This window comes from Neomonachus schauinslandi, chromosome 7 (genome assembly GCF_002201575.2).
Source record: "Neomonachus schauinslandi chromosome 7, ASM220157v2, whole genome shotgun sequence".
NCBI classification, from domain to species: domain Eukaryota; kingdom Metazoa; phylum Chordata; class Mammalia; order Carnivora; family Phocidae; genus Neomonachus; species Neomonachus schauinslandi.
The window spans coordinates 90,229,823-90,249,705 of NC_058409.1; the positions used below are offsets into that span (position 1 = coordinate 90,229,823).

A 19,883-nucleotide genomic window follows, 5' to 3' on the forward strand; every position below is an offset into this window, starting at 1 on the left:
GGTTGTCACAACTAGGGGCAGGGGAGACTCCTGGCATCTGGTATGTAAAGGCGAGGGACGCTCGATGTCCTGCAGAGCGCAGGGCAGCCCCTCGCCACACAGTGGTCCTGCCCATGAGGCCGGCATGCACTGTGGGAGGCGCTGGTCTGTGCCCTTTTGCTCCTGCTTCTAATCAAGAGAGTTTGAGTGAGCGTGAAGGACAGAGGGACAAGTCCGCCTCCATTCACAGATAGAAAATAGTATATCAGACGTATATATCAAAACACACCTTTTTTGTTTTCATGTCTCTTCTCTCCTTGACCTTTTTAAAAAAATTGTGGTAAAGTACATATAACGTAAAATTTATCATCTAGCTTTGAAGTGCACAGTTCCAGGGCATTAAGTACATTCATGTTGTCGGGCAACCATCACCACCATCCATCTCCAGAAACTTCCCATTATCCCACACTGAAACACCATCCCCATTAACCACTAACCCCCGGCCCGAGCCCCAGCCCCTGGTAACCTCCATTCTGCTTTTTGTCTCTGATTTTGACCGCTCTCGGGACCTCGTGTAAGTGTAGTCATTGTGCTCTGGTGTCTGGTGTGTTTCACTCAGCATCATATCCTCAAGGTTCATCCCTGTTGTAGCAGGTGTCAGAAGTTCTTTGTGTTTTTCATACTTTTTTTTTTTTTAACCAAAATAACACACAAACGCCTCCTCTGCTCCCACCACCTTCCTTCTCCATCCGTTTCTAGTGATGACACTTCTAACTCTTCTCACGTTTCCTCCTGCACTGATAAATAATATGCTTATCATGCTGTTTCTTAAGTAATGGTTTTTATTGTTTGATGAAAAAATCATACATGTTCTTTATACAAAATTTACATAGTACAGGAAGGCTTAGAGGGGAAAGCCGGGAAGTACCTCCAATTTCATTATCTAGATGTTGGCACTGGTCGTCATCCCAGATCAGGTCTGCGTCTCTGCCGGTAGAAGGATGTACAGACAGAGAGGTGTTGGGGAGTGGTATTAACGGCGGAGAGATGATTCTCTCTTGTTTACCAGTTTGACTGCATTCCACTCTATTTTCTAGTAACTCCTTCCTGGTAGCTAAATCATTCATTCATCTGCACGTGCGCCCCACCCCCCTCAACCCTGTCCTTCCAACAGAGGAGCGTCACTATTGTCGTTCCTCTAGTGGAACCTCTGTGGCTTTAAGGAACATTTGAATTTGTCAAGAATTATGATAAGAAACTACACCGGTGTTGAGTCTTTGTGATGGAGAACTGCAGGGATAGGCATGGGGATTGGAACAGAATGGTACAGTGTCAAGGACATCTTCTCCCGCAGGAGGGCAGCTCCCAGCATCCTTGCTTTGAGGGCTCTGAGGCTCATACAGGGTGGGGACCTGCCCTGGGTCACAGAGCTAAGCAAGGACAGAGCCAGGGCTGATCCCAGGGCCACTGGCTCCCTTCTCAGGGCTGACCCACATCACCTCACTCACTTCCGTGTGTGCTTTGAGCTGATGGGTTAGGGTAGGGCTGGGCCTTAAAAAATGTATGCAAGACTGGTAGGTTCTCAGATTTAATGCATTTTAGTCCTTTGGAGGGCTCCTAACACTCAGATTGCTGGGTGTAACCCCAGGGTTTCTGTCTGGGCTGGCCCAAGAACTTGCATTTCTTTTCTTTTCTCTTCTCTTCTTTCTTTTCTTTTTTTAAGATTTATTTAATATTTGAGAGAGAGAAAGAACATGTGGGGGGAGGGGCAGAGGGAGAGAATCTTCAAGCAGACTGTCCGCTGAGGGTGGAGCTGGATGCAGGGCTCCATCCCACAACCCATGAGAATGAGATCATGACCTGAGCTGAAACCAAGTGTTGGATGCTGAACCGACTGAGCCCCCCAGGCGCCCCAGAACCTGCACTTCTTTCTTTTTTTCTTTTAACATCTTATTTATTGGGATGCCTGGGTGGCTCAGTTGGTTAAGTGTCTGCCTTCGGCTCAGTTCATGATCCCAGGGTTCTGGGATCAAGTCCTGCATCGGGCTCCCTGCTCAGTGGGGAGCCTGCTTCTCCCTCTGTCTGCTGCGCCACCTGCTTGTGCTCTTTCTCTCTGACAAGTAAATAAATACAATCGTTTAAAAAAATTTATGTATGTATGTATTTATGTATGTATTTATTTAGAGAGCACGAGCCAGGGCCTGTGGTGGGGAGGGTGGTGGGCAGAGGGAGATGAGAGAGAGAATCTCAAGCAGACTCTGTGCTGAGCATGGAGCCTTCTGGTGAGGCCCAGTCCCATGATCCCAAGATCATGACCTGAGCCAAAATAAAGAGTCGGATGCTTAGCCAGCTGAGCCACCCAGGTGCCTCAGAACTTGCATTTCTTTCTTTTTTTTTTTTTTTAAGATTTTATTTATTTCTGGGTGCCTGGGTGGCTCAGTTGGTTAAGCGACTGCCTTCAGCTCAGGTCATGATCCTGGAGTCCCAGGATCGAGTCCCGCATCGGGCTCTCTGCTCGGCAGGGAGTCTGCTTCTCCCTCTGACCCTCCCCCCTCTCCTGCTCTCTCTCTCATTCTCTCTCTCAAATAAATAAATAAATAAAATCTTTAAAAAAAAAAGATTTTATTTATTTCTTTGACAGAGAGAGACACAGCTAGAGAGGCAACACAAGCAGGGGGAGTGGGAGAGGGAGAAGCAGGCTTCCCACTAAGCAGGGATCCTGATGCAGGGGCTTGATCCCAGGACCCTGGAACCATGACCTGAGCCGAAGGCAGAGGCTTAACGACTGAGCCACCCAGGCGCCCCAGAACTTGCATTTCTAATAAGCTCCCACTTGCAGCTGATGATGAGAGACCCCACTTTGACCATTACCTTTGACCCTCACTATCCAAAGGGCGGTTGGTGGCAGCATTGGCATTACGTGGGAGCTTGTTAGAAATGCTCTGCTGTCCGGAGGGTAGGGTTGGTTCTGTCTTGAAACCAGTAGTATGAAGAAGTTCCTCATACCAGGCACGAGCAGGGTCGTATTCTGTCCTATGTCCCAAAGACCAGCATCCCTGATACTTGCAGGGTCTGTGCCTTCTGGGGTTCAGCTCACATCCCTGTGGCTGTTCTTCCTCCTTGTTCCTTCTTTTACCTGGAATGGTTAAGAGCATGCACTCTGTAGTCAGAGAGTCCTGAGTTCAAATCCCAAGTCCGCCTCTAGGTCTGTGACCTTGGAAAAGTTACTTAACCATGCTGCTTTTCCATTTCCTCATCTGTAAAATGAGAATGATAACAAAACATCTGTCAGAGGGTTGGGAGGCTAGTACAAGAAGAGGCATGTGTTGTCAGCTCTCTGAAAAGGCCGGCTGTAATTACTGTTGTTTCCTTCAGTGTCTGCTGTGTGCCAAGCCCTGTGCTGGGCCAGGAGGGCAATGAGACCCTAGTCCTTCTCCCGCTCCTGCAGAGTTCCCAGGCATTAGGGAGATAGGTGGGAGCATCAGGGCTGGGGAGGGAGCTGGTGCCGGGGCAGGGAGTGTATGGAGAGGGGTGATCTGTTCTTCCACCTGGGCCTGGAGGTTTGGGTTTAGAAGAGGCTTTTGTGGGAGCATAGTTTGAGCTGAGTTATGAAAGGTAGAGAGAGATTTGCCAGGTAAACCAGATTGGGCAGGGCAGTCCAGGAAGAGGGAGCCTAGTGGGCAGGGGCATGGAGGTGAGGAACAGCAGGGTATTTTGGGGGGACTTAGAATAAAAATAACTCACATTTATTGGGTTATGAAGCACCCACTAGATGCCCGCCATTAGAGGAGGCACTTTCTAGATATCTCATTTAACCAGCACTCCGATACTCCAGGGGTTTTGGACAGGGATGGGGAGGGGAGGGACTATACCAACACAGATGAGGACACTGAGAAGTAGTAGCAAGGTTGGGACTCAGGTCTTCCCGACTCCACAGCTGCCCATGGACAGGCTCATTCAGGGGTAGAGTGTGGGTGGCCAGGGAGGCCGGGTTGGGGAGTGCCTCCGCCTTTAGGCTCAGGGAGTATGTGGGGGCCAGAGGAGAGAGTCTCTCATGCTCTGCGGGATTCAGGGGAAACCTTCAGCTCAGCCTTCAAGAATTTACCACTTGGAGGAGGCAGAACACAGCAAACCCAGGTCAGGAGCAGCCAGTCAAAGCAGGGAAGCCCTGGCGGGACAGGGATGGAGAGAGGGCCCCAGCAGCTTCGGGCTGAGATGTCCCTGGGGGGTGCTCATTTCCCATTGCCATCCCCCCCTGCACACCCCCGAAATCTGGAGGGTGCTGACATGCTGAGCAGACTTCAGAATCTCACTCAGAGCCTAGCAGCGGGTGGGTGCTAGAAGCAGATGGGTGCATCAGGTTTCCAAATGACTTGGCATATGCAGTTGAGAAAACCAGGAAGCCAATTAAAAAGGAAAAAAGTTCAGGGAGAGTTGAGTGTGAGTATTTACACAATTTCGCTGAGCTCTGGGAGCCATGGGGTGCAGGCCTGCTGAGGCCTGTTGTTCTGTTTTGGAAAATCCCCCTTCCACCTTGGGCCTGGAATCTGCAGCCTGGCAGAGCAGTGGAGGAGGCCTGGGAGAAAGGGTGGCAGTTGGTCTGCCTCTTCCTAGCATCTTGGGACTATCTTGGGCCCCTGAGCGCCCCCCACCCCCGCCCCGCCCCATGTCCTTACATAACTCAGAGATTCAGAAGAGAATTGCTTAGCAGATCTTTCTCCCAAGTTAAGAGGGTCACCTTGTTGGAGACAACGTCTTTGCTTCTCCCTGGAGTGGAAATAGAATGAGAAGCAGCAGGGTGAGCTGAGCAAAGCATGGGCTTTAGACACAGACAAGCCTGGTTCAAATCCTGGCTCTGCCACTTTGAGCTGGAGAAACATATTTAACTATCCAAGCTTCAGTTCTTCATCTGTGCAATGGGTATAACAAGACCCACCTCATAGGGCTACTGTGGCCGCTAGGGTGAAGTGTACAGTGTAGTCACAGGGAGGCCCAGTGTTACATCCCTCTCTGCTACTAGGCACTTTGTTTCTTCTTGTGTTAAATATTTACTTCTGCCAAGGATATCAGACTTCCCTGAGATTCATTTGATAGTTGCCAAGTAAAGCACAAGTTCTAGCTCTGAGTGGATGTGAAGCAGTTCTTGATGACTGGTGGGAATTCATTGGTACAGAGAGAGCAAGGAAGAGTGTCTGTTGCCCTGAGACAGTTGGGATATGAAGTGGGGGGTGGACTTTGAAGTCTGAAGAACTGTGTTCTTGTCCTAGATCTGCCACTTTGCATTAGATGACCTTGGGCAAGTCACTTAACCCTTTGGAGCTTCACCTTCTCAAACTCAGGGGTGTGGTAATAGTTCATATCTCACAGAATTGGTGTGACAAGTTAGTGAGACAGTGCATGCAAAGCATCTGTAGATGTCTGTCAGAGAGGTGGGCGAATGTTAGTTGTCTTTGTTGGGCCTAGGAATGTCTCAGAGAAGCTGCTATGAGAGAGAATGTTCCCTGTTCTCCAAAGAAACCGTGTTCCTCTCCCCAGCAGTGCTTCTCTGAAAATGGGAGGTGAATTTTACTTTAGGGGTCTCTCAAGTTCCAAGCATTAGTCTGGACTGGCCTAAAAATCAAAACGCCCAGCACAGAGCCTGGCATATAGTAGGTGCTCAAATCATTAGTAGCTTCCAGCATTGCCGTTACTTTAACATTTTATGATTCCTGCAGGGTTCCTAATTCCCAAAGGCCCCTTGATGCACAGGAGGCCTGGCAAGTGGGGCTGGCAGGAACAAGTTACCTGCCTCTCAGCCTCCACCTTGACCCCCACCCCAGAATGTCTGTGTGGTGTTGCCGGCAGGCTGGTGTCCTGGTTCTTTCACTCTGGCTACGGTGAACTGAGCCAGTGTTTAATATGTAGAAATTCATTTAGTCCTCAAAGGCCACTGATAACATTTTACAGAGGAGAGATAGCTGGCATTTTTTTTTTTTTTAAGAGGTTAACCCCAAATCATACAGCCAGTAAGAGGCACATCTGGGCTTCAGAACCACATCTGGCTTCAGAGCCCATGTGCTTAACCATAACCCTATTTTAGACTCTTGGCGCCAATGATAAGAACCGGTCTCCTGTGATTTAAGGCATTTAAAACAGGAAAATGTGCAGATATGATATACGGAACTGTGATGGTGAAGAGATACAGCTGGGTGTCCAGGGCAGTTGGACCCTGGAACACAGATGCTGCAGAGACTCTGGTCAGTCTCTCTGTGCATGTTGGTTAGGCTCTCAGACCAGCCCCCTCCAGAAAGCTTCTGGCTCGGGCTAGTTTTAATTTTCTCAGTATCACCTCCTGCAGGACGAACTGAACCTCACCATTTCAGGTCTCGGAGTCAGTAATCCCAGTGAAGGACTCTGATTGGCTTAGTGTGGTGTGGGTGCAGAGCTCTGGGCCAATCAACGAGATCCAGTAAGGAGGGCTTCTCTGATTGGCCCAGCTTGCGGTAGTCCCTGAGGAGGGCGGGATCATGTAGCAAGATGGAAATATTGCCTACCCTATCCCCTCCTCCTCTCCGTGGAGCAGCGTGGTTGGGGTGGGTTGATGGTTTTCCAGAAGGTGAGAAGATTTGTACTGGCCTGAAAAACACATTGTCCACCATCGATTGGCATAGCCTGTAGGAAGCAAGAACGAAGTTGTGAATGTGTGATTGAGGTTGGGGGAGAAAATACCAGAAAAAGGGTTATGTAGGAGAGGGGAGAGGGTCAATGAAGGCAGTGGGGCTAGGAGGCTGAGGGTGGACTGGGATGAGCTGGAAAATAAAGGCCTCTGTAGTGGTCACGTGTGTCTAAAAAACAAAAGAAAATGGACATAGAAACGGAGAAGTCAAGCAGTTGGGTCAGCTTCACAATTGGCTAGATGATATGATGCCTGTTTAATAGATGAGGAGACTGAGGCTCAGAAACATGAAGCAGCTGGTCTTAGATCACAGAATCTTCTCGCTTCCCTGCCAGGTACCGTTTCCATGACACTCTTGGGAAAGCAGAACGTCCTGATGATTAAGAAAAGTCACTTGGGTGTCCTGGTGGAGCCTCCCTCTTAATGAGCTGGCGCCCTAATCCAGAGGAAGAGGGCCCATGGGGTTCCAGGGCTGGGGGGCAGAGCCTTTGCCTTCTCCCGACCCCACCTCAGTGTCAGCAGGCCGCACACCCTCCCTAGGCTTTGCTTCCCCGTGGGTATCGTGAGGACCCTGGCTGGTGTTGGTCCACAGGGCCACAGCTGGCCTTTTAGATGAGACAGTTTTTCTTAGGAGGTGCAGTGGCCCTGGCTTTCTCCCACTCAATGGCAGGAGCACTCCTCTTCATTGTGAGGACCAGACTGCCCCCATTCCTTTTTCTTTTTTTTTTTTTTAAGATTTTATTTATTTATTTGAGAGAGGGCGCACGAGAGAGTACGCGCATGAGCAGGGGGCAGGGATAGAGGGAGAGGGAGAAGCAGATTCTCCCCTGAGCAGGGAGCCTGATGCGGGACTCAGTCCCAGGACCCTGATGCCAGGACCTGAGCCCAAGGCAGACGCTTAACCGACTGAGCCACCCAGGTGCTCCCTGCCATTCACTTTCAAACACATCCTTGAACACAGGCACCACCCCTGGGTGAGGACCATCTAGAAGGTTCTCAGACCTAGAATTCCAGGGTTTCCTTGCCCACACTGGCGTACAGACTTACTGGCTTGGGGTGGATGGTCCAGGACGGAAGGGGGTGGTGGTGTACAGAACTCTTATTGGACAGTAGTTTGCCTTTAACTGGCCTGGCATTATCTGGGAAAAGGCTCCTCTTGTCTTGGATTCTTTTGGGGGTCTGCAGTTAAGAGGACAGATGAGAGATTTTGTTACATATCTGCATACATTCTAAGTTCACAGCCCTGTGTATATGTATAATATATAGTTGTTCTTATATTGTGTACATAATTTTTGATTATAGAAGTAATACATGGTATTTACACATGTATAGGAAGATATGTACAATGATATTTATTGCAACAATATTTGTAACAGAAAAAAGAAATGATCCAATTTACTCCAGTAGAGGATTAATTAAGTTATGGTACTATCATACAATGGAATCTAATTGAGCTATTGAAAACTAAATTGTAGAAAATGTGTAATCTCTTATAAAAATGTATATATGTACACGTGAAGGGACAAAACACAAGCTGCAAAATGGCAGGTTTAATCTGATCTCATTTTTAAAATGTATTTTTTTTTTTTTTTTTTTAAAGATTTTATTTATTTATTTGCGAGAGAGAATGAGAGACAGAGAGCACGAGAGGGAGGAGGGTCAGAGGGAGAAGCAGACTCCCCGCTGAGCAGGGAGCCCGATGCGGGACTCGATCCCGGGACTCCAGGATCATGACCTGAGCCGAAGGCAGTCGCTTAACCGACTGAGCCACCCAGGCGCCCTTAAAATGTATTTTTATTTACACATACACTTTTTATTTATATAAATAAATCTGGAGCTATATGCAGCAGACTCATAAATGTTTATCTCTGCCAGGATTATGGAGACTTTCTCATCTGTAAATATTTGAATTTTTGATAAGCAGCGTTGCCTTGGTAATAAGAAGAAAATATACATAAGTAAATATATAGATATAGTCGTACAGACAGTTTGGAATAAGACCCACAAAGAAGGAAACAAAAGTCACTCCCAAAGTTACTAGAATGCACCCCGTAGGCTCCCTGTCAGTGTTTATTCTGTGCACAGAAAGGTAGGACCGCATAGTGGTAAAGAGACAGACTTAGCATCATGTCTGTCCTTAGAGCTGGGTGATTGTCCACAAGTTCCTTAATGTCTCTAAACCTCAGTCTTCTCATCTGTCGCAGGGGAATAATAGGGCGCCTGAGTGGCTCAGTCAGTTAAGTGTCTGCCTTCGGCTCAGGTCATGATCCTGGGGTCCTGGGATCGAGTCCCACATTGAGGTCCCTGCTCGGCAGGGAGCCTGCTTCTCCCTCTCCTTCTGCCTGCCGCTCCGCCTCCTTGTGCTCTCTCTCTCTCTCTCTCTCTGTATGTGTCAAATAAATAAAATCTTAAAAAGGGTGGGATAATAATTTTCCCTGCCCAAAGGGTCATGGCTATAAACGATATGCATAGGGATATACATGCAGATGATATGTAAAATGATCCGCAGAGGAGGGTCTGCGGGACGTGCAGACATCTGCACAGCGCTGTATACGCCTGCCCACTTCTCAGTAAATGGCAGTGTTTGGTAGAACTGTTGGTTGGGTGTGTGCAGCGTTTCAGGGTTTTGTCACTAAGCTGCGGCCAGTGTGCCCTTCATCCAGCGTGTGCAGCACACCCCCTGGCAAGTGCGAAATGCTCTCACCACATCCTGGCTCCCACTGGGTTTTACTCAAAAAGCAAGAACAAAAACCCACAAACCTAAAAAACTTTGGCCACATGCATTTCAGCTTTTTAAACCAGAAAGGCAGTACGTACTCTTTATCAAAGACATTTTAAAGAATAAAAGTGTCTGAAGTTAAAAAATGTTAAGGCCCCCTTGGTGTGCTCACCAAAATCCCGCTTCTGGGGAGGTGGTGACTATGAAGTTTGACGTGTAACATCGCAGACCCTGTTCTGTGTGTGCGGGTGTGTTTGGACAACACAGTATGCGTATGTCGTTCTTTTAAAATACAACTGGAGGGGTGGCTCAGTTGTTAAGCGTCTGCCTTCGGCTCAGGTCATGATCCCAGAGTCCTGGGATCGAGCCCCACATCGGGCTCCCTGCTCGGCAGGAAGCCTGCTTCTCCCTCTCCCACTCCTCCTGCTTGTGTTCCCTCTCTCGCTGTGTCTCTCTCTGTCAAATAAATAAATAAAATCTTAAAAAAAAAAAAAAATACAACTGGAATCACGCTCTACCTCCTATTATATGCGTTGATCAGTCAGCAACATGTTCAGGGCAACATATTAGGGACAACATCCCAATTCGTACACACGCATGCAACCTCATTCGTGTTAAGGGCTGCCTGGTGGTTCATAGCTGGAGTGTGCCATAATTTAACCATTCGCCAGACAAGCTCTAGCAACAACTTGGCAGCTTCTGATTTTTTTTACTCTTTGGAACAATGCTTTTGTAAGCTTCCATGTATCTTATCATCTGGTTTGGAGGATCTATTTCTAGAAAGAGAATTGCTGTCAAACATACTTCTTAAAAGCCAGTGTTTTTTTTTTTTTCTAGACTTAAAAGGTAGTCTAGCAAGGTCTGGCCTTTCATGTATTCGGTGGTTCACTTGGGAACAGTATTTCGTGTGCCGGATGAGGTGCTGGGGGAGCAGCTATGGACGAGGCAGGAGTGGACTCTTTCCTTATGGACGTGATAATTTATGACAGTCCCCACCTACCTCCCGCTCTTGTTTCTGATTGTTGTTGTAAAATGGGAGGAGAGAGGAGATTTTTATTAGAAGAGACTGCCTGGGGGAAGCCCTCTCTGAATTGGCTGAGGTCCCTGGGCTGCAGGGAGGGGCTGCCTGGGTGGGCCCGTCTTGTGGGGCGAAGGGAGAAGTAGCAGCTATCCCCAAAGCTGGCGGGCTCTTGCCTATGGGAGGGCCTCGGGGACCAACTGTGTGTCCTTGTGAAAGTTGGTGGTTTCTGCGTTTCCTCTTTCTTCTCAGGCAGGGATTGGAGACTCTGGTCGGGGAGTGGCAGCTCCCGGCTCCCTCCTGGGAGCCTGACGCTGGGTCTGAGAGAGGCAGTCACTATTGTTCCCAGAAGATTTCCTAGGATGACAGTGCCAGCCATTATTGGTGTTTGCAGGGGAGGTGGGCCCCAGGCGGTCCTATAGGGAGGAGGTGAGCCAGGCCCCGCGTTCTTCCCCAGGAGCCCAGAGGGGTGGTGACTTGTCCTGGCCTCCCAGGTAGTCCGCTGCAGAGCCGGGTTCTCATCTGGGTTTCCTGGTTTTGTACCTCCCCCTGCAGCAGCTGTTGGTCCCTCCCTGGGCCAGATGGTCACCCCAGGCCTGTCATCCGCTCACAGAACAACTGCTGTTTAGGTAGCCGGCACTGGGCTCAGAGACCAGTTTTCCTGACCACTCCCAGGAGCCTCAGCGATGCCCCAGCCTAAAATCCTCCCAGCTCACGGGCCCGTGGACAGAGCATTTACCAGGAGCAGGGCCTGGAGCCAGGTGCTTTATGTGTGTCATTTAATCCTCCTGGCAACCCTGCAGAGTAGTTCTAATGGTATCACCACCCCTGTATCACAGACCGGGGCACTGAGAGGCAGAGGTTTGCTGATTGTCCTGACCCCTGCCTGTCTCCCACCTTACCAGCTTCTACCTCCCCGCTCCCTCCAGTCACGGTGCCCTGCCCCTCCAGGCCCTTCAGCCAGTTTGTTATCCCTGTCTGGAAATACCTTCCCCCAGATCTTGACCTCCTGTCTAAAATAGCCGCCCATCTGCCCTGTTCCCGCCATGAATCACGTGGGGGGTGTTGAGGGCCTGTTTTCATTGCTAGAATAACAGGCCACACGAGGGTGGAGGTTTTCGTTCAGCTCTGTGCCTAGAACAGTGCCTGGCGCATAATAGATGTTCAGTTAATATGTGTTGAATGAATGAATAGCTTGGAGGCACTCAACTGTGCTTCCTCCAAGTACTCCCTCCCTCCCTGAGCTCTCTCACCTCCCTGACTGTAGACTCCCCTATCTCCCTGCTCCTATCTTCCCACCCTTTACACAGGACTAGATGCTTACTGGTGTTTGTCTGATTGCTGTCTGCTTCCACCACTAAACTTTGAGTTGCCCAAGGGCAAGGACTTAGTTCCCGTCTGGCTAATGTCTGGCTCCGGATGGCACCCCGATGAATAGGTGAATGAACCAGTGAAATAGAAGGGCCAAGACTGGAACCGGTTCTCTGGTATTCAGGCCCCTGCTCTTAGCATTGTGCTCCTTCCTGGTTTGAAACTGTGGGTCTGATTCAAGCTCTCCAGGACAGCAGTTGTTGTGCGACTGTGGTTCGCCAGACTTGTTTCTAGAGCTAGACAGAGACTTCCGGGGGTCGGGGAGCTGGTAGTTACACAGCTTTGCAACTTCTCTTTGGATTAAGCATCACCAGTCTGCTCAAGGTGTTGCTTTGCTCTGAATTTATTTTTATTTATTTATTTTTTAAAGATTTTATTTATTTATTTTAGAGAGAGAGCACACGAGCAGGGGGAGGGGAGAGGGAGAGAGAGAATCCCAAGCGGACTCTGCGCTGAGCCTGGAGCCTGACTTGGGGGCTCAATCTCACGACCCTGAGATTATGACCTGAGCTAAAACCAAGAGTCGGATGCTTTACTCATTGAGCCACCCAGGTGCCCTGCTCCTGAATTTATGTTTTATTTATTTTAATTTTATTTAATTTTTTTATTTTTTTTTAAGATTTTATTTATTTATTTGACAGAGAGAGACACAGGGAGAGAGGGAACACAGGCAGGGGGAGTGGGAGAGGGAGAAGCAGGCTTCCTGCTGAGCAGGGAGCCCGATGCAGGGGCTCCATCCCAGGACCCAGAGATTATGACCAGAGCCAAAGGCAGACACTTAACCATCTGAGCCACCCAGGCGCCCCCTGATTTATTTTTTAATCAAGATGAAACTTACCTGTTTTTCTGCCATATAAAAGTTTATGTTAACTTACTAGTTGGAATGTTGTTTAAAAACATAACAGTAAATATGCTTATTTCTATTTAAAAAAATGAAAAAAAAAAAAAAGAAACTTTACCCTTGAAGACAGGAGAATTGGAGATTTCTCTTTGTGGCATTGGATTCTTCTTGTAGTAGTAGGCATGTGAAGGAAGACTGGTAGTTTTGGGTGTGTTTAAAGATACATTTTATTTATTTATGTTAGTCCTGAAAGTCATACATGTTCATCATGGCAAATTTAAAGAATTGAGAAAAGTAGAAGAAACCTTGTCTAGTCTCATGATCCATGCACAACCAGTTTAGCAAGTTGGTATATTTCCTCCAAGTCAGTTCATGTAGATATTTGCCCTTTTTTGGGGGGAGGAGAGCATCATGGGGACCATACAATATATTCAACTGTGTATCCTCCCCTTTCCTACTTAACCTTAAAAGTATATAAATTACAATATCTTAATATTGTGTTAAATATTGCAACATTTAAATACATGTTAAATATTAATATATATTAAATACATACTAAATGTTTTAATATTGATATTTTTGTTTTGTTTTGTTTTGCCTTGGGTGGGGGCAAAGGGGAGAGAGAGAATCTTAAGCAGACTCCACACCCGGCGCGGGGCTTGATCTCAGACCCTGAGATCATGCCCTGAGCCACAAATCAGAAGTTGGACTGAACCCTGAGCTACCCACGTGCCCCTGCTATTGACATGTATTAATATGTATAATTCAGTGTTAAAATATTGAATAAAAATACTTCAAAACTAATTTTAATGCCTGTAAAATACTCTGTCATATGCCCATATATCACACTTTTCTTCATCTGTTCAGTTGTTTACCCTTTATCTTTCTTACCTCTCAGTTTCTTGGTTTATCTTACTGTGTGTATGTTTGTGTGTGTGCTTGATACACCATCTTAGATCCTTTTTGGAAAAGACAGAATATGTTATATATTGTATATAAGAAGTTTTAAAATCACCCCCTCAGCTTCGTGCAGAGGCCTAGCAGTGACATTTATCCAAGGTACAATTATTGCTGATTAAAATCACTCCCTTAAAGCCAAACAATTAGGGTTCTTTTTAATTTGTCACTATTATAATAGCACTTTGATGAACATCATTCTGCATACTATTTTTATGTTTAAGATTATTTCATTAGGGTAAATATCTAGATTTGGAATTACTGGATCAGAAGAGTATGGATATTTTAAAGGTTCTTTAGATTTATTGCCCAACTGCTTCCCTGAAAGGCTCTTCAATTTATACTCTCATTAGCAGGAAGGAAAGTGCATGTCTCTATAAATCTTTACAACAGTATCAGAAATTTGCTAGGTAAGAAATGGCATCTGTTAATTGATTTGGAACGTCTGTCTCTGAGTTCTCACCCCAGGGCTGTGGGTGGAGGAATGTCCATCGAATACTCTATCTGATTTTTGTCTTGCAGCTGACTTTGGTGTGTCTGCCAAGAATCTGAAAACTCTGCAAAAGCGAGATTCCTTCATAGGAACGCCTTACTGGTGAGATGTGCAGTTTCTGGAAAGGGAATGGTGGACTGAAGGTTGAACCTCAGAATCCCCAAGGTGACCTCTGGCTGCTGTAGAGGAGAGAGGACGGGGGCCAGGGCTCCTGAGTCAGCCAGCCTCAGTGGGTCTGAGACCAGGCCACACCACTCACGAGTGCTGTGACCTTGGCCAAGTTGCTTAGCTTCCCTGTGCCTCAGTTTCCTCCTCTATGAAATCAGGGTTCACGGGTTGCTGTGAGGATTAAACGGGAAGATGCATATAGAAAGTGCTCCATTAAGAACACCTAAACGGGAACCCCTAGAAAATGGTTCTTTTTTTTTTTTTTTTTTTAAAGATTTTATTTATTTGACAGAGACAGCGAGAGAGGGAGCACAAGCAGGGGGAGTGGGAGAGGGAGAAGCAGGCTCCCCGCTGAGCAGGAAGCCCGATGCCGGGCTCGATTCCAGGACCCTGGGATCATGACCTGAGCCGAAGGCAGACGCTTAACGATTGAGCCACCCAGGCGCCCCGAAAATGGTTCAATTCTTGATTAATTCAACAAGTACAGATTGAATTGGAGGCCCTGGGCTGGGACTGTGAAGATGAACAATTCCTACCCTCCTGTGAAGTTTCTCTGGACCTCTCTAGTCCATTGTGTCGCCTCCTTTTCCAAAACTATTACTTAAAAAACAAAAAACCACGAAAACTCTTTCAGTTTCACACCTAATTACTTTCTGTTTTTCACGTGCATTACTTCTCACTTGGGAGTTAGACTCCTTTCTTGCTTGCTTATTACTCACCCTTTCTTTCTCTCTCTCTGCCCTTTTATTCCTCTTTCTCCTGTTCTCTCCCATCCCTTCTCTCTGTACTGTTGTATTCTGTCCGCCCCCCCACCCCCCCTTGTGCCCCCAGTTGATTCTGGGCACCTTCCCCTCTGCCTGCACCTACCCCTTCCCCAGGACTCTGTGTTCTGGATTGTTGCTGCCATCTTGTGGCAGGCATCGGGAACTGCAGCCGGACATGGCGGTGGAATCCCTCTGAAGGCATCTTTCTGGGTGAAGACCAACGTAAGGAAGACAGTGGGATGGACCCTAATGCACGTCGTGATTCGGGAGTGCTGCCAACCCTCTGACATTGGCTTGTGGTGGTCCCTGACCCTGAGTCTCTGAGAAGTGCCTGTGGAGGCCAGCTTCTTAGCCCTCTGTTGTCCCTTGGTTGGTTCAGGATGGCCCCTGAGGTGGTGATGTGTGAGACCATGAAGGACACACCGTATGACTACAAAGCCGACATCTGGTCCCTGGGCATCACTCTGATTGAGATGGCCCAGATTGAGCCCCCGCACCATGAACTCAACCCCATGCGGGTCCTGCTCAAGATTGCCAAGTCGGATCCCCCCACTCTGCTCTCGCCTTCTAAGTGGTAAGGAGCAAGGCCAGCCCGAGGGTGTTTGCTGTGTGGCCAGTGGGCCCGGGGCATGGAGCAGGTGGGATTGGGCAGGTGGAGGGCCAGGGTTCTCCTGTCCCTGCTAGGCCCCAGTGTGGGGGACACTGAGGCACACTCCGGGCCTTTCTGAGCTACCTGGGCCCTCCATGCCTTTTCCTGTTCTCTGTGCTCTTGACATGGGCTGTCCATCCGAGCAGACTGTGGGATCCAATAAGGCGGATGCCAGTGTGGGAGGAAGTGCCTAAATGGGCCCTGGCAGCCACGTGGCACAGCCCTGGGCTGGGAACCAGGGCGCAGGCTTAAACCCCAGCGCTCCTCTGTTTTGCCGTGTGGCCTTGAGCAGGTCCCTGCTCCACTGATTTTCATGTCCCCATCTATACAGCGATGTTCATGATGAGATCATCTCGAAAGCCCTGTCGCCTTCGCCGTTTTAGCTCATGAAGGTGCCCTTTGTCTTTTGAGGGCTGTGTTGGGGAAGCACATGACTCCCAGGAGAGTAGAGTCTGTGACTCGGGAATTTTCTCAGTTCTTGCCCTACTCCGAGCTGACTGCTACCACCTGTGCCCCCCACCCCCCAGGTCTGTGGAGTTCCGCGACTTCCTGAAGACGGCCCTAGATAAGAACCCCGAGACGCGGCCCAGTGCTGCGCAGCTCCTGGAGGTATGTGGCTCCCCTCTCCTGGGGGTGGCTGCCTGCCCCCTCTGCCCTGCCCTTCCTTTGCAGGCGGGGCGAGCTCACCCATGACCTGGAAGCTGGGTGTGTTCCTCCCCAGCCCAGGCGCGGCTGTGGTGAAGGAAGCTCCCCCAGAGCCTGTCCTCACACCGCTTATGTTCTAGTGGGGGAGACAGGCCACAGACAGCAGATAGGTGCCCGTGGCAAGGAGAGACAAGGGCTGTGGAGAGAAAGAAAACAACTCAGGAGGCCAGGGGCCTGCGAGGGCCTGCTCTCCTATCAAAGGAGGGCACGGAAGGGCTCTTGGCAGACACCCAGAGGGGGCCAGGGGCTAGGCGAGGGGTGCTGGGGAGCTGAGGCAAAGACCTGGCCCGTGAGCCTGGTTGGGAGGAGTGAGGAGGCCAGGGCACGGAGCCAGGGATGAGGGCAGAGATCGGAGAGATGTGGGTGTGTGCTCACCCAGAGGACACACAGCCCTCTGGTACACTCATTGCCCTGATGCCTTGCAGCAGGACGCAGACTTCCAGAAGGAAAGCGATGCTCGTGGGAACCGTGTTGTCTGTGCAAACAGTTGAGGCAGAGTAAGCCACTCTTGTCCATTCATGGTGGACCCCCTCCCCAGACCGAGGTTTCTAGCGGCCAGCTAAGGGCCAGTGGTAGAAGCAGGCCTTTCTTTCAAATGGGGGCAGCAGGCAATGCTCACTCTTTTCTGCATGAAGGGCCAGGTTGCGTGGGGTCACGCAGGGTCTTGAAAGCCCAGACCAGAACTTTACCTGTGCGCGGTGGGGCGCCCCTGAGGGTTTGGATGAGGGACATAGCATCCAGCCTACACTTACAAGGGCCCGTCTGGCTGCTGTGTGAGGAATCTCTGGCCTCCGCATGGAGAAGGGGTGATGGTTCCCTGGAAGCTTTTTGAAATATTGGAGGTAGCTGGGAGCTGCCCTTTGCCTGGGCTGGTGCCTTGTGTTTTGAAAGAGGCAGGCACCACCCGCCCAGCTGTCCTCAGGCCTGCCCGTTGCTGTCACCGTGCCGTCAACGCTGATGGGAGGCCGAGAGAAAGTGGGCCTCAGTTCTGGGGGAGGGGCCGCCCCTCCAGACCCTGCCCACAGTGGTCCTTCCACGAAAGTGACTCACAACCTCTGATGTGTGTCGGGAGGGAAGGAAGAAGAGGCCACACCAAGCACTGAGTCTTTGTTCATGTTCAGCCGCTTTTCCCGAGTACCTGCTGTGTGCCAGGCACAGGGCCCTGTCGATATTCCAGACTCCGGCGCATCCCTCTGGCGTGTGCAACACAGTGATGAAGTGTGTGAACTGTAAAGTCCCGGGTTCAAATCCCAGCTCTGCTACTTATTGGCTCTGAGACCCTGGGAGATGGGCTTAACTTCTCTGTGACTCAGTTCTTGCTCTGAAATCGGGGTAATGGCAATGCCCCCCCTTAACTGGGTCCTTGTGAGGGTTGAGTGCGAAGATACCGAAGATACGTCTGGAGTAGCAGAGGCCTCATTTCCTGGGTTTTGCCGTGTTTGGTGGGGAAGCCAGAGGTGGGGGTGGGCCGTCACTGTCAGATGCAGAAGCTCCAAGCCTTGTGGGGCCAATTGTTTCCTGTAAGCAGGCACCTCTTGGCCTGCTATATCCGGCCTCTAGGACATCCAGGACATTCCACCAGGAAGAGACCAGCTGTCCTCCATCCCCACATGGCAGCCCTGGAGCTTCAGCCTGAGCCAGGAATTTTTGTTACATAGTTGGAAACAATGTCCTGCCAGGGGATTCTTAGTATAAGACAGAAAGGGTTGCAGAAGAAAGGAGCGGTCCCTTGAGATCAAGAAAACACCTTCGGGGCTTAGGCTGCTGTCAGCTTTGTCCTTGTGCCTATTTCTGGGTGGGGGAGGGTGGAGCATGGCCTGCCCGAGGTCACCTGGCCTTGAGTGACAGGTAGGGGCCTCCCGATCTTGGCTTCCCAGTGCCCCCTGCAGAGCTGCTCATGCCCCCTGTTTCTGCCTGGTTCTGGGAGCTTCCTCCCGGCCCCTCATGCCTTGAGTTGACACTGGTTTCTGATTCACCCCCTCACCTGCACAGAGATTCTTGGGGACCATGTCACGTAGTGATTATTGACCCGGGCTCTGAGGTCAGGCTTGGTCACCCGGAATAGGAGTTGTTCTCACTCTGTGCCTCAGTTTCCTCACCTGTGAGACGCGGTTAGTGCTCCCTTACGCAGTCGTACGAGGGAACGAGATTCCGCACGCGCTGTTTTTAGCACGATTGCTGTCAGTTCAGGTGCTCCGCGGACACGAGGCGAGTTGGTTATGAACCTGCCACACCGTGTCCCAGCCGTTCTTGTCAGGGTCATCCGTGACTCACGTTGTTGGACCCAGTGGCTGGCTGTGGCCTCTGCGCTCGTGCCGTGGGACCTGGCCACGGCAGCCACAGCTGACCCTCATCCTTGCCACTGCCAGCGCTTGGCTTCCGGGCCCCCACGGCCTCCTGGTGTCTTTCCTTGTCACCGGTCACTCCGCAGCGTCCTTCCCCTGCTGCTCTTTCCTGCGACCGATCGCTGTGGAAGCGCGTCAGGGCCTTCCCCCCACCCCCGCCCCATCTCCACTCACCTTGAGGGTCCCACCTGGTTGCGGCGACTGCCATGTTTTCCCTGCAGCCTGAGCTGCTCCACCTGTCCTAGGTGTCGAAGTCCGGCTGTTTACTCGCCACCCCGGTGTGGATGTGCACACCCGAGTGCCCTCTGCTTTCCCCACATATGCTCGACCCATGGCTGTCCTGTCTCAGGGAGTGGCAACCCACCTGCCCTGCCATCAGGCCCCAGACCTGGCAAGCATCCTTGGTGCCACTCTTTCTTGTGGGCTCCATGTCCATTCTGTCAGGAAATCCTGTCGTCCCTGCCTTCAGAACATGCCCCGAATCTGACCACTTGGCACCATTTCCATTGCAACCATAGGTCTGACTTTCGCTTGGATTATTACTCCCTCGCTGGTCTCCCTGTCCTCCTTCAGTCTGTTCTCAGCACAGCAGCCAGAGGGAAACCTTAACACGGATGTCAGCTCCTGTCCCTCCTGCCCCTTAATGGATCCCCTCTCACTTAAGCCGAACTCCAGAGTCTCAGTGACCTGTAGGGTCCTACACGATCTGCCCACCCCATCCCAACTCCCTCACTCGATTCCAGCCACTCTGGCCTCCTTGCTGTAGTTCCAACAGTCTGGGCATACAACTGCCTCAGGGCCTTTGCACAGCTTTTCACACTGCCTATAATGTTTTTTCCTCAGACACCTCCGTGGTCGAGTCTCTTCTTTAAGTCATTGTTCTTCTCAGTGAGGCCTCCACCAACCACCCTATTTCAAACTGGAAACCTGCCACTTCTACTCCCAACATAGTCCTAGTTCTCCTTTCCCTGCGCTACTTTTGATTTTTCCACAGTTTACTTGTTTATTGAGTTTATTGTGAATCCCTAGCATGTCAGCTCCCTGAGGACAGCAGTCTTTGTTTTGTTCACTGATGTGTCCCAAGCATCCAGAACAGTGTCTGGTATGTAGAAGGCCCTCAACAAGTATTCGTTAATATTTTAACTTAACTGTAGGGTAACGCTTTCTCCATGCCAGGAACTTTTCTAAATGTTTAGCAAATGTTAACTACTTTAATCCT

The 19,883-nt window shown here is 49.9% G+C and overlaps 1 protein-coding gene across 1 annotated transcript in view; it reads left to right on the forward strand.

Moving 5' to 3' along the window:
- STK10 (serine/threonine kinase 10) overlaps window positions 1-19,883 on the forward strand; it is a 119,894-nt gene that overhangs the window by 58,854 nt on the left and 41,157 nt on the right. The window contains exons 5-7 of the mRNA XM_021698333.1: window positions 14,063-14,135; window positions 15,345-15,539; window positions 16,142-16,223. Of these exons, the coding sequence (XP_021554008.1) occupies window positions 14,063-14,135; window positions 15,345-15,539; window positions 16,142-16,223 (350 nt within the window). The remainder of the gene's footprint in view (window positions 1-14,062; window positions 14,136-15,344; window positions 15,540-16,141; window positions 16,224-19,883) is intronic.